General features: G+C 38.5%; 1 protein-coding gene across 5 annotated transcripts; it reads left to right on the top strand.

Annotated features, from left to right (window-relative positions):
• The first annotated feature begins 3 nt into the window (after positions 1-3).
• LOC105281230 lies at positions 4-14,245 on the top strand. 5 transcript variants are annotated; one of them, XM_011342305.3, is made up of 9 exons: positions 4-296; positions 419-6,721; positions 6,806-11,757; positions 11,837-12,043; positions 12,127-12,246; positions 12,367-12,624; positions 12,711-12,827; positions 12,917-12,988; positions 13,190-14,245. In XM_011342305.3, the coding sequence occupies exons 2-9, from the start codon at positions 778-780 to the stop codon at positions 13,271-13,273; spliced, it is 11,754 nt and encodes a 3,917-aa protein (XP_011340607.2). In that variant the 5' UTR covers positions 4-296; positions 419-777; the 3' UTR covers positions 13,274-14,245. The 5 variants fall into 5 exon arrangements, with proteins under 5 accessions (XP_011340607.2, XP_011340608.2, XP_011340606.2 ...); XM_011342306.3 differs by having other exon boundaries at positions 6,842-11,757; XM_011342307.3 differs by having other exon boundaries at positions 5-296; positions 419-7,042; positions 7,259-11,757.
• The last annotated feature ends 383 nt before the right edge of the window (positions 14,246-14,628 follow it).

The following is a 14,628-nucleotide window of genomic DNA, read 5'->3' on the forward strand; positions in this document are numbered from 1 at the left end:
TTATCCGCACATGTGCACGCAACTTGATGATATCGCGTTGTAGCGTATCAATAGGCGCGTTTTATAAGATACTTGTGTTTTATATAAACAGTGTCAAGGGTCCTGTGCTTGGAGGAATTGATTTCAAATATGGTCATTGGAATCTTGTAACGCAATTCTTGTAACGTATTTTCAATCGTGCGGGACATTCTGTGTGACGTTAGTGTGCAGTAAAATTAACACGTTTTAGGGAGCTCGTAACGAAACCAGAGCAACGCGAAACGCAGCATGAAACATCTGATCGTTAAATGCGAATGGTAAGCTATACTGATTTATTCATTCCACGTTGTGACATACGCAATGCATCGGTAAATAGTGTTATTCTTATAATTTCCTTTTGATATTTACGTAAACGCATCTAATTTTTTATTTTTTGCAGTTAGCAAAGTTTAATGGTCTTGTCGGTAAATACCGGAGCCGATTTGCAGCGTAAGAGGTTAGATAAAATATTACTCGAAAACTATTTCTTCGCTTATGACGAATACTAACCAAGAAAACGTAATAAAACTACGTTTAATGATGATTTTCGGTGTTTCGTGGTTGCAAAGCTGTATAATAGAAAAATCACGAAATCGGGCTGGAAATCTTATCGATCAAACGTCTGGTGTATAGATGTGCGTTCTTGGAAGAAATGTGTGGTGTCACGTTACATGCGCGCCCTGTTAAATCACCAAAGACTGTACGATATTAAGTCGTGCTTGGACGTGTTTACCAAAATAATACTTATTACGAGAAAACATGAAGTGTCACAACAACTTCGGTCGAGGAAGGGGCTTTGGGCCACGGGGTACACGTGCCACAGCCTCATTTAGTAGGCCTCGGTTCCCACGTCCACCCTTTCGACACATCGGTCCACCGAGGCCAGGACATCCAGCATCATTTGGCAACCCAATGCCCTGGCAACCAAACATGATGTTTCAACCGCAAGGGTTACACAATAATCCGCAATTTAGACCAGCCGGCAGAAGAAGAAGGATCTGCAGCTATGACGTTCGATTTCCTCCCCCCAATAGACTGCCTGTACCTCCAGGTTGTGAAGAAAATGTTCTGTTGCCATCAAACAACCCGCAATTAGAGGATAATCAAACTTGTACTACTGCACCACAAGTTCTTTTGCCTGGGTCCGAAGAGGAACGACAGCAGAAGATAGCTAAAACGGCGGATCGATTGAAGCAGAAACTATCTTGTTTTAACACTGGTGAAATGACGAATATTTGGAGCGATGACGTTTCACTGCCACCTGCTGCAGAGGATGACTGTGCAGAAAATAAAACTCTTGGATGTGAACAATCTGAACTCAATTTAACACACAATGATCTCAAAGACATTGGAAGAATAAATGTTGACAATTTGAAATATGATGACGCGCAAGATTTAACAGATACACCTGATACAGACAATATAAGTATCAACGAGCAAGTATCCAGTGAAAATAGATCTGACTTAGAAGTGGTATCTAATCAAATGACGAATGTGGAATGCTTGGAAGATCAAGAAAATCTACCGTGTGATAATAACTGTACAGAAACGGAACAGTGGAATCCTAGCGAATCGATTGAAGACTCTCATAATTTAGAGCAAACAGATTTACAAGATACAAATGCCGAAAATCAATTATCGGAAGCAGACCAATGTCAGTATAATGTACCTTCAGTTGATGTTTTACAAGATCGATGCGACAAGCAGGACATCTCTCAGGAAACCGAGGTGAATCCGACTTCGCAAGAACAAGATGTGCCCGAAACGCCGAATCTACGAAATACGCAACTTTCAGATCAAGATAATTTGCAGAACAATATGTTAAAACAAAAGGAAACAAAACCCGTCGCGAATTTAGAAGTTCAAGAAAATGTTTTAAACTCCCATTCTTATACAAACAATTTGAGTAGTAATAGTAACAAATTATCACAGCCTGCTCCATCTAATGTGCCAGTATTAAATAATGTTGCATTAGACAATCGGTTGCCAAGAATAACGGAAAGTTCCTTTCATAGTGGACCACCGAGATTGTCTCCACATATCGAACAGAAATTGCCCATTGATTTTGATCCAAGCACTCCACCACCAATACTTATGAAGCAAGATCAATCAGTCAACGTTAGGCCACCGTTGTTGATACGTGATTTACCACCGTTATTTAATCCTACAGAACCGCCGCCAAATATGAGAGTCGGATTACAATTACCTCATGAAAATCCAACTCCAACATGGAATATTAACACTCAGAATCAAGTGCCTGCTGTCTATAACACAGAAGTTCACATGGATTTAAATGCCCATGTGGGATTTACGCCTCAACAGTTACCGTTAGAAATGTCCAGCCAAAGTAACGTTTTTCTGGCACCTCCTATCGATCCAATAAATTTTTCACCATTATTCTCTTTGCCACCAAGCAATCATCCTATTATTAATACGAATGTTCCATTATTGCCTCAAGCGCAGATAGTGCCTCATAATGCTTGCGTACCTCAATCGTCGTCACAAGAACCACTCTTGCCAGTCTCTGATTGTAATGTGAATAAAGATGACGTATTGAATGACATGCAGGAAGCTATGAAATTTGCGCAACAAATGACAAGTATAACAGAAAGCATGGCAGAAAATGTAACGGAAAATAGAGCAGAAAAGAACGATGAGAGATCGAAGTCAAATTCCACACCTCTTTCTGAAAACAATACCTCAGTTGATCCTGTTGACAAAGTAGAATCTATATCCTTGCCTCCAGGAAAGCCAAAAGTCAAACCTGTTAAATTAAAAAGAACAAAACGAGATGATACGCATAGCAAGAAGTCAGAAGTACCTGAAGAACCAAGAACATCAGATAACGTACTGTCAGACGAAGTAGTACAAGACGATGCAAATATAAGATTTCAAGATGCTCCGATAGTAAGTGAACAAGATCGTCCTAAAGTAGTATTTAATTTAAATAATAAAACAATAAAAGTAAATACTAAGACTGCATGGAAAGAAGATACTAGTAAGAGGAGACCACGTGAGAAAAGAAACGGTATGACGCAACCAGCGAGATCAGAAACAATGCGTGCGACAGTAAATAGGAAGAATTTGGCAAGTACATCAAGGCGAAGAGAAGAAAGAAAAAAGAATTTCAATAAAAGCGAAAGGATAGACAGAAGAGCACCATCTGAGACAACAGTGATTCAAACTGCATCACCTCACAGAAAAATCCAAAAAGATGATCATAAAGAAAAATCTCAACATCCTAACGTTTCATCTTGTTCAAAACCCAGTGTGCAGAAATTGAGAAGCTGTGTGGAGAAAAACGAGAGCTCCAACTCGGAGATTTCGTGGAAGACCAACGTCATCAATCGATTCCTGAAGATGAGTAGAAATGACATTTACAATATGGTGAATAATACCAGCCTTCGGAAATTTGATGTTATAATGAAGCGTCTAGTCAAAGAGCAGAAGCCTACGTTATCCTTGGAACTGAGACAGGCACAGGATGAGAAAATGAAGCTGTACGATCAGCAGGAATTTATGAAGCAGTTGAACGCAATGTTAGATACCGCCACTGTGTCTATTACGGATTTACCGACAGACTTCATTCATCATTTAAACGAAGTATTGCAACTGGACGTACAACCGAACAATCAGATCGAACCTGCACCAACTTTGACTAGCCAAAGTAGCCACTCGGAAGATACAAGTCATATGCTTGATCCTGTAACGTATATTACAGAATACGAAACAGCAGCGGCGAATATTGCTAGCGAAGAAGACGTAAGAAATAGAAGCCATGTAATAAAATCGACGTACGATAAGGATGTACAAATACAGCATAACAGAATTAACGACCTTAACGTAAAAGATGACACTTGTAGCACTGTCATATCTAATAAGTCTAGCATTAGTAGTGGTAAATTATCGGCTTTACAACATGATCTGGATGATATATTTTCAAAGGTAACGAAGAAAAATCATGCTCCTATAGCAATAATGCGTACAGATTGCACGGCAGAACAACGAAGCGCAAAGAAATTTGATGAAAGAAGCGTGAGTTCGAAGAGCATACAGAGAGAAACACTCTTGGAGGACGACAAAGCACGCAGAACGGAGAATTGCGCGCGCTGGATTGAAAACTGCGACAAGTGGAAGAAAAAGGAACGAGAAGAATATACGTGTAGAAACCTTACCAAAGAAGAGTGGGAAGCAAAGTATGGTACGAAGGCAAGTGCAATATCTTCTTTTCCTGCAATAGCATCTTCTTCTGCAGCAGCACCTTCTGCAATAGCATTTTCTTCTACGACATCATCTCCTGCACTAGCATCTTCTTCTACAAGAATGATCACTGCTTGCAATAAAAATTTATCAAACAAACCGCAAGATGAGAATTCCTATCCGCGACGCCGTCATTCATCTGAATCTTCGAAACATTCAAGCACGAGACACAGAACTATGGAAAGAGACAAGCATAAACGGTCTAGGCGTCATAGCGATGATAGAAAACACGGTGTAGAATATTCAGGGAATAACAGCAATAGTAGCGATAGCAGCAGCAGCAGCAGCAGCAGCAGCAGTGATAGCAGCGATAGCAGCGATACAGAGGCAAATGTTACAAAATTGTTGAGAGTAATAAAAGAAAACGAGAAGGTTGCAAAGCAGATGTCGTTGAATGAGGCAATAAGAGACGAGGTGAACGCCGAAATAGAGCGGGAGCGGAAACAAAAGTCGAAAAAATCATCGAAGAAAAGTCGCAAAACCGCCAAGCGAAAAGCTAAACGGAAAAGTCACAAGAAAAAGAAGAAGCAGAGCAAGCAAATGTCGACCTCTTCTGATTCAGCCTCGGATAAGGACAATAACGAAGAAACACTCAGATTGCTGACAGAAAATGAGATTAAAAAGGAAGTCTTAGAGGACCAGATCCAGCAGGAAGTAATTATTAAAGAAGAAGTAGACATCGGTCAAGAAGAGAACACTGGAGACACTGAAGTTGCAAACGTTTCCAGTCGCATGGAGTCTCACGACAATTTAACATCTCCTCTAACACAAGAAGCTTTAGTTATAGCTGCTGGCGCCGTACGATCGTACAGTGAAGATAAATCGACATCATCTCCGACACAACCAAAGACCAAGGCACAGCTGAAACAAATGCCAGCTGATCTGAACGATAACAAAGTTCCTTTGAATATATTTACTTCGATACCGGAGAGCCTGATTATGGGCGATATCTCAGAGAATTTGAGGAAAACTCGCGAAGCAATTGAGCAATCCAGCTGTAATCAGAATACAACAGAAGCTTTATCGACAGTTAATAACCTGAGAAGCCAAGGTGATGCAACCGATGATACCGTCCACGCACCACATGACAGATCTAACGAAAACACAATATCACAACTGAATGCTACGGCGCACACTCTTACCGACTTGTCTACTGTTAACGTACAAAATGAGGTGTCAGCGTCTCCTAACGTATCAAGTAAAGCATCGTTGGTAACAGATGCTGCCTCACCTACTGATAGTGTAACTCAAAAGCAAAGGCCCAGCAAGAAGATCGACATAAAAACGTATTACGAGCGCGCAATAAAACGTCGCATGAATGAGCAAGGAGGAGCGAAGAAATCCGTGGACAGCTGTGTAGCATCTAAGCAGGATTCATTGTTAACGCAGAACAGTACAGAGCCGAAAACCGTAAATAATACATCTCCATTACATACATCTGCATCTGCATGTAATAATTCTGTTCGAGATTCACGATTAGTTTCACCAGCAAGATTAGCCACTATTTCAACAAATAGTGAAGACAGTATTGCCCAGACAATAGAGAAGAATATTCAGCAAGAAGAAAAAGGATCTGAGCTCGCAGAAACGACATTGAAACATCTTAAAGAGGATTCTAATCGTATTCAGACCAATAATGCTGTTAAAAACATTGATCAGCGTAAATCAGAAAAGAAAGCTACACTTACTGCTAAGACGAGCGTCAATGCGAACGTTACAACAAAATCTAAAGCTACATCATCAAAACTTAAAAAATATTCGGAGATAGAAGCAAATATAACAGAGCAAAAATTGCAAACCAAAGTTTCGCTCGATCCTAAAAAATTTAAGAATATTCGATCAGAAGGTGGCAAAGAGTTGAAACTGAAAAAGGAAATGGGGAAGACAGTAAAAGCAAAAAAGAAATCTGCGATAACATTGAAGCGTGATTTTGGCAAAAATTTGGCATCGACAAGAGTACGTCGCTCTTTGCAAGATACAGCGAAAACAGAGAAAACGGAATTTATTGAACAAAAAAATACCGAAGAAACTGCAAAGAACGATGCATGTGAAGAATTGCCACCTAAGACGACGCTAAATGATATAACTGAAGCGGAAGCTGTCGAGATTGAGAATAAAAAGAATGAGAATGAAGAAGAAATCTCTAATAGTGTATCCAAACTTAATGTATCGACGCCTTCTAAAACGGTTCCTGAAGCTGAAGCCTCAGGTACTGCCTCAGATAATAAGGAAAACACGGAGGATTTCTTAATGTCCAGCGAGATTCGATCGTCTAACGCGATGAGAGATACAGAGCTTTCGTTGAATCCTGCGAATCAAGTTGACAAATTAGATAATAAAGATTTAACGGAAAGCACGAATGTTCCAGCTTCGATCGCAAAAGGTGATGTAAGCAGTACTCCTGAATCGGATATATCTCGATCAGATAACGTCGATACTCAGGGTAAGAATATTCAGCTATTGATAAATACGTACGCAGTAAACAATATTGAAATTAATGATACTAATGAAAACAATACGGAATCAGATATATTAGCTAATACGTACAAATCTGCGAGTGCAGAAGAAGACGGTTCTGCGCTCGGGAAAATTGTCGAATCGTCGTCAGCGTCAAATGAAAATTCTGAAGAACAGCAAGATACAGTGGAGGCTGTTACTTCTGCTGATAGTATAGGTAGTCCATTCAAAGGCTTTCTTCAAGAGTCCATAATGGCTTTCGAGCAGTCTAATCTGTTCAACCTCGAATTAAACGCAATCGATGGCGGTAAGAAGATCAAATTACTCTTAGATGGTTGTAATGTAAATTATGTGACGCACGTGTCATGCGTTAATGATCTAACGCATGACACTTACAAGGACATAGAAAATGAAAGAGAACATTATGAAATGCTAGATTCTGTTACGGATTACGCTAATCATATGAGTGTTAATGCTAATCAGACTCTTAATATCACTTTCACTTCACCTTTATTTACTCTAGATAAGGAGCCTGCGGCCAACGACAAGTCCGATGTGATGCCAGACGAAAGTAGTGAAGGGTATGTAGGAAAATCTTCGGACGAGGCGGTCACGGCTGTATTGCGCGACGAAGATAACGATGTCGGTATTGATAAAGACAGTGGAGCGGAAGAGCAGTTAGGAGATGAAAAGAGTTACACTTTAAACACAGAATTAGCAATTAAAGAATCGATGTTTATTATTAACGAAGAAGAAATTCACGACGAGACGAGGCCGAAGGATCTTACGGATAAGCTCACGACTACGACTGATCCTAGTTTATCCGATGCGGTAGATACAGCGATTTCCGACGATCCACTGAGGTTGCCGGATGGCCAGAGCACGGAACATCTCAATAATCATGTGTATTTAGAGACTACTTTGTCCGCGGAGAAGACTTCCTGCGATAAGTTACCTGATTTTGAATCCGATGAGCACCTGGTCAATGACATGTTTTATCTGGACGATCGTTTGCAAGGCACCGGCGAATTCGATAACAAGGATGATGCGCATTCACACTTTTCCATTCATCAACAGAGCCCTCGGTATGATATTACACCAACGGTCACTCCGGAAACGACAATGATCGCGCCTGACGCGGATTTATTACACGGCGAGAAGTCCGAACAATGCGAATTTAATTTCAAACATATCTCATCGGTGGATAACGATTGTAATTTACTCGCGAGGGCACCAGCGAAATATTCGCCACTTCGAGCCGACTCACGAAGCACATTGAACGTGCCAACTAAAGCTGCTTTAAAAGAAGCCGCAACGGATGTGTTTGTGAAATCTCCAAATCATACGCCAATAGCGACTGAGGAAACAACACTCCGCACATTGAACAAATCACAGCAGAGTGAAATAGATTTAAATTATCAAACATCGGCATGGCGTTCGGACGTACATCACAATGAAGAAACACACGTGTCGAAAGCTCCTGACAACACAATCACACAGGATACTGTAAACACAAGTACGATATCGGCGCAACGTAATATAAACAATGAGGAACATTCACACGACGAAATCAGTATTGAGCAAAACAAGAACTTAACCTCTGTTGATTTGGAGAAACGTCCTTATAATATCCAACGAAATCCAGTCGTGGAGTTACGAAAGATGAAAGAATTAGACAACATGTTAAAGAAGAAGATGCAGAAAACTTCGGAGAAACCTGAGGATACTAATTACAAGGAACAAAAGAAACGCAAGGACACAATTTTGCATAAGATAAAAGGTAAACAATTGATCAAGTATCGATCCGGTAAGAGTGAAAATTTGATAAAGAAACTTAAAAACATGAAACAATCCGGAAGCTTTGGTAAGAATACAAGGGAAGCTATTTTAGCTAGAATGCTAGAAATCGATGTCGAGATGCATAAACTAACAACGGAAAAACTGAAGTTGCACAATATGCTGCAGAGCAGGTCAACGAAAAATTCGGCAAATAGCAGGGCTAGACCGAAACCAAAGAGTGACGATCCAGCTCCAATTCAGCCCGTGATACCATCGATATTAATGTCACAATTAACGCAGGGCAGCGAAACGAACCGCGTCGAAGAGGACAAACATGCGTCTTCGTCGAAACGATCGTTAATTAAGCAGAAAAAGAGAGTTCAATCTTCCAGTTCGGAAGAAGATGAAATTGTTCCCCATATTCAGAGATCGAAAACACCTGTGATTCAATGGAAGAAGAAACCACGAATAGAATTGACAACAAGACGAAAAGAAAACGAAGAGGAGAGGAAAGAAGAAGATACTGATGAGACATCGATGACAAAGCAGGCTTCAGTAGTACCTCCTGCGAGTAAAAAAACAGATAGTTTAATTGATGCGTCTGATACTGTTATCGGGAAGGATGAAGATCTGGAGTCGAACGCTATAATAGCGCGAGACGACACACGAGAACAGGAAATTGGTGCGAAGACTACTAAAAAGGCTGGTAGTGATACCGATAAATCTGTGACACGTGAAATTTGTTCAAATAACAGTACATTGGAAAAAAGTGTGAAAAATTGTTCAGACTCTCGTCAAAATTCCACCGAAAGAGAAACCGAGCGTGCAGATGGTGGCGATGTTAATAAAAGAAGCAATCTTCCAGCCCCAAGTGAAACAGCAAGAGCGAATTCTCAGCCAAGGAGCACGCAAGTGCGCGGCACACCAGAACCTTTATCGATATACTCTGACGATAGCACGTGGGATTCTCTGGTGCAGAATACTGCCTCGGAGATGCACGAAAAGAGGAAGTCAACGGGTCTCGCTCTGCTAGATGAAGTGCTTAAGAAAGAGGCGATAACGAAGAAGATGAAAGCAATTGCGCGTAAGAGACAGAAGAAACAATTAAACAATTTCTTGAAGAGTGTCGACAACCTGACGCTAGAGGAGGAAGAGTTACCCTTGTCCAAGTTGTACATCAGAAAACTGCAACAAAAACGAGACCTGCTTGATTCACTGAGTCAGAGGAAAGAAGATATGAACACTGTCGATCCAAAGGTCTTGAAGAACGTAGACGAGGTGATAAACGCCGTGGCAGAGAACAGAGTAGAGGATCTCTACGAGCGCCAATCGGTAACGCCAGCTTCTAATGATGTTCCAACAACGTCTAACGCTCCTGCAGCATCACAGTCCGATAAACATCAATTTTACGTCGATGTCGAAGCGAACGCCAATTCAGATTGGGCTTGCAAAGAAAAAGAAAATATAGATCAAGTCGTGTTGCAGCAAGACAGTAACGAGATATCTGGCGATGTATCAAATCATGTCTTCAAAGCCGTGAGTCAAAACAAAGTTTCGTTTTATAGTGAACATAATGTCGAGCCTGATAGCAGTATTACTCCCACTTACGAAGGGACTTTAATGGAGAATCATTCCTTGGATTGCGAGCGAGTGAATTCGAAGGACCTTAATATTACTGGCTCGCGCAATTTCGATATTAAAGTATCCGTGCCAAAAACGTTAATAAAAGATGACTTCAGCTTAAAGTTGTTGCAAAAATTCAAAGGTACGGAAGTCAATATTGCCGCCACTGGATTAGATGATTCTGCAACAAACACGTTCTCAACTAACAACACTGAGAAACCGAAGGAGAATGATAAAAATTCACGATGCGATTTGGAAACTGTCAAGTCGGCGGAGAAAAATGAGGATCAGATGGAAAACACAATGACATTAATGGAGAAAGATAAGAGTACATCAGACACAATTGACGATATGCGAAATGAATTACCGAAAGAACAGAAGACAACAATGATCGACAACGTAGAAAATGCACAATCAATTACTGTGAAGCCCGAATATTCCAACATAACTGGGAGCGAAGATTCAGGTGATAGCCTGGTTGGATCTAACCAGTATGATAAGATAACAGATATAGCGCATGATTCAAACATCTCAAATTCTATCATTGAAAAAGTAGGTACAAAGGAGGCAAGATCGAATGCAGAATTGGAGCAGTCTTCGAATGAGACGAGCGGCTCGAAACAAAATTATCAAAATGAGGAAAACGTATCCGTTACAGAGGAAGAAAGTAGTAATAAAAGCAAATCGCACACGTCCGAGGAGATTTTGGATAATAGTACTGGCAACACTATACTAGCCGATCGAATGAGCGAAAAGTCAGAAGAATCTAACGAGACGTCTATTGCTCAAAAGTCCGACTTGGAACGCGCATCTGTTCCTACTCTTTCTTTTAATAAAGTAATGGAGAAAAGCGGAGAAGCAAGTAAAAAGTTACGTCGAAGATCCGGCAAATCGACGCCAGTTCGAAGAAGCACCAGGTACACCAACGAAAATATTAAACCTAACAAGATAAACGAAACGGATGTTAATTCGAACAGCAGCGAACAGCAATCGAACTCTTATGAGAGAGACTTGACGATCCATCGCAACAAGTCTCCTACAGAGATGCACGATGAAAGAAATCTAAACAATGCTAAGAAGAATCGCGTTATTCAAAAAGAACAGAACACGAGTACTCGGAAAACGCTCGGTGACACTAAATCTGAAACGAAAATTGAAAATCCAGTTAAACCTACTGCAATCGCGGAGCCCGCAGCATCGAAAGATACGACTGCGAAAAAGAGGAAACACACGATGTGGGAAATGATGAATTGTAAAGTGAGAGTGATCAATTATAGGCAGACTCTTCTTGAACCGGATGTTTATCCCAAAGCTTTAAGCAACCCTGGGATAATCGGCATTAATCCTTATGCACCAAGTAACATATCATACCTACAACATGTCGCATGTAATAAAGATAAAGTAATGATGCCTGTTTTGGAGAAAAGCTCCTCTCCTTCGCTGAACAAAGCTTGCGATAAAGATAAGACTGAAATTGAAATTCTAGAGGAGAAACCCATCAAGAAAAGTAATGATGATGATCTCATCCAAGAATCCACTTCACACGCGACACACGCGGATGAACAGGAATCCGTAAGGACGCAGTATACAGTTCACAAAGGTCCTATCTTAGATATCAAGGTAATAATTTGAAAAACATTTTAGAACTTTCTCTATAAAAGTAGCTGGTATGAACATCATTTCTGTCTTGTTTTTTTAGGTCTTTGGGAACTCTTTTTTAGCGGCAAGCGAAGACGGCAAGATATATAGGTACAGTCAAGCATCCAATGGAATATTGAATATCTACAAAGGTCACAAATCCGCAGTTACGTGCCTGCATATCTACAAGTCAGACGGCGTAGGCGTTAAGAAAGAACTTATGTATTCTGGTTCCTTGGATGGTACTTTACGTTGTTACAACATATTGGTAAGGATTTATATTTGAGACGCTCTTTAAACGATTCTTTCGGGAAACCATAAAATTAAATTAATTATAAAATTATTTTTCAGACTGGTGGATTGGTGAAGAGCCCGGCGCAAGTAAATAGCGCGATTCAGTGCATGGATCAAGCGTGGGGCATGATTTTTGTCGGAACCAAATCTGGGCATGTTTCGCGTTTCTACATCAAGGTAATTAATTTTCCTATATGGCTACTTGATATAAATTGATTCCTAAAGACACAGATTTTTTTTGTGATTTTTATAATGTATATTTACGTATATATGCTAAGCATATAAACTTGTTTGCAGGGTGGTACCATCAAAGGAAGCAGTATACAGTTTTCAGACAACTCTGTACTTGCGCTTAAGGCGACAAATGAAGGCCCGCGAAAAATCCTTATTGTAGCGTCCCGAAGTCAACCAATAACAATACGAGATGCAACGAGTGGTTTGTTTCTTCGTACGATCAGCAGCCACAAAAATCATACAGTATACAGTTTAATGCGCCATCATAATTTAATTTACTGTGGTACAGGTAGCACGTACATAAATGTCTTTGATTTTACGGTAAGCTTTATACACTATATAGGTACTATAAGCTTTATACACTTGTCAAAATAAAAATAATTGCATAATTATTAAAATGGTTATAGACGGGTGAACAAACAATTCAATATGAGGCTGGTGTTGGCATTGTATGTATGCGACTTTATGAGCAATTGTTATTCGCAGGCTGTTACGACGGTAATATTTATGTTTTTGATACAAATGTGAGTATTTTTATATTATAGATATTGCTATTATAGATAACTAACTGCAATGTATTTTTATTATTATCTATATTGAATTCAATTTGCAGAATCACAAGTTAGTATGTAGTATACGTGGCCCAGGAAATATGCTATTAAGTTTGGAAGTTGTAAGTAACAAGGTACGTTTGCTAGAATTCATAATTTCTAATAATTTATCAAATTATTTATAGCAAAGTTTTTAGATTTTTTATGAATTATACAAACGAAAACCATTAATTTTATTTAAATTATATCATTAAACACATATTAAATTTCTAGTTACTATAATATATTGAAAACTAAGAAAAGTCATAAAGTTTTTTAATCGCATTACTTTTCAGATTATAGCAGGAACGAAAGACAAGCGTTTGCATTCATGGCAAATGCCGAATCAAGTGCGTGCCTTACTTAAAAAAATATCATAGCACGCCTACAAGCATAACTACATCAAGACATCAAGATCGACAAGGCCGATCGATTAAGGATTTAGAATAATCGATGCCAGTAAATCAATGAGTAGAGCACCAAAACCTCTTAATACATTACACTGAGACATTACACATTACACTGTGAAGATATAATGATATAAGAAAAATGTATCTGTATCTACCTTTTTCACTATAAATAGCATTTTGCTGTTACAGTATTTCGCGAACTTTTTTGATTGACACGTACATGTTTTTAAAATGACAAAGAAGAGTTTAAATAGACATTATTTATAATAACAGTAATATTATCAGCATCTAAAACCTATTTATAGTGAAGAAGTGCCAACATCGAAATCGTTTGTTACCAATTACATTTAGATTGACAAAGGATTACAATATATGTGATATGTAAAATGTATATTTGTAAAAATTGAAATTGCGATACGATACAAGATTAACTATTAAAATACATGTGCAAAAGCATTGAAATTTTTACAATTCCGTACTTATACAAAAACATTGTGACATTTACTATATATAGGTATATATAGATATATAACATACATATATACACAGACATATATATATATATATATATATTATATGTATATATATGTATGTCTGTATGTATATATATAAAACCAAATTTTGTGTCAACATTTTCATAAATTGTTTAAAATCGAGACTGGTATCCATATAGTTGAGAATATACGTATTTTTAATGGTTTATATAAACACCTGTTATACAATATCCTTGTTCGTTGTTGTGTTTTACAAAGATCTGTTATTACTCTGTTGCCCGTTTTTAGAAAGAAACCTTTTAGGAACCTTGTCATGTTCGCATTAATGATGTCATGCTTTCTTCGATATTTAGTTTGTTGCATAATTTCATTCAATGGAAACAGGTACACTAATTACTTTTATTGCGATAGATATCAGTACATGTAAATAAAAAAGATATATCGTACCAAAGTTGTGATGAGTTACACATTTATATCTGTAGTTAGAAAATCAACATAAAATTAATCAAAGAATGGAGAGTGTATATGTTGTGTATACATGTATGTATTATGTAAGACAGACAAGCAAAAATTCGTTTACGTTTAATAAATTCTATATTTATGAGCTGATGCAACTTTACTGTCATTAAAAAAACAATTATTATATTTAATATATTATCATTATGTTGCAGTCACAAATTTATTATGTACGTAGTAGTTTTATTACATGTTTTTATTATCTGTGGATATAAAACTTATGTATGTTATTTTCAAAAATTGTTAGATGTACAGGTGTTAGGAAATTACTGCCACTACTTAGATAGTAAACTCTCCATTTTGTGCAAAGTTTTC

This window comes from Ooceraea biroi, chromosome 5 (assembly GCF_003672135.1).
Source record: "Ooceraea biroi isolate clonal line C1 chromosome 5, Obir_v5.4, whole genome shotgun sequence".
Classification (NCBI taxonomy): Eukaryota; Metazoa; Arthropoda; class Insecta; order Hymenoptera; family Formicidae; genus Ooceraea; species Ooceraea biroi.

Coding starts and splice junctions, on each gene's coding strand:
- LOC105281230 (XM_011342304.3), top strand. CDS start 778: ATGAAGTGTCACAACAACTTCGGTCGAGGAAGGGGCTTTGGGCCACGG. Junction 11,758..11,836: donor GTCCTATCTTAGATATCAAG/GTAATAATTTGA, acceptor TTGTTTTTTTAG/GTCTTTGGGAACTCTTTTTT. Junction 12,828..12,916: donor TTTATGTTTTTGATACAAAT/GTGAGTATTTTT, acceptor TTCAATTTGCAG/AATCACAAGTTAGTATGTAG.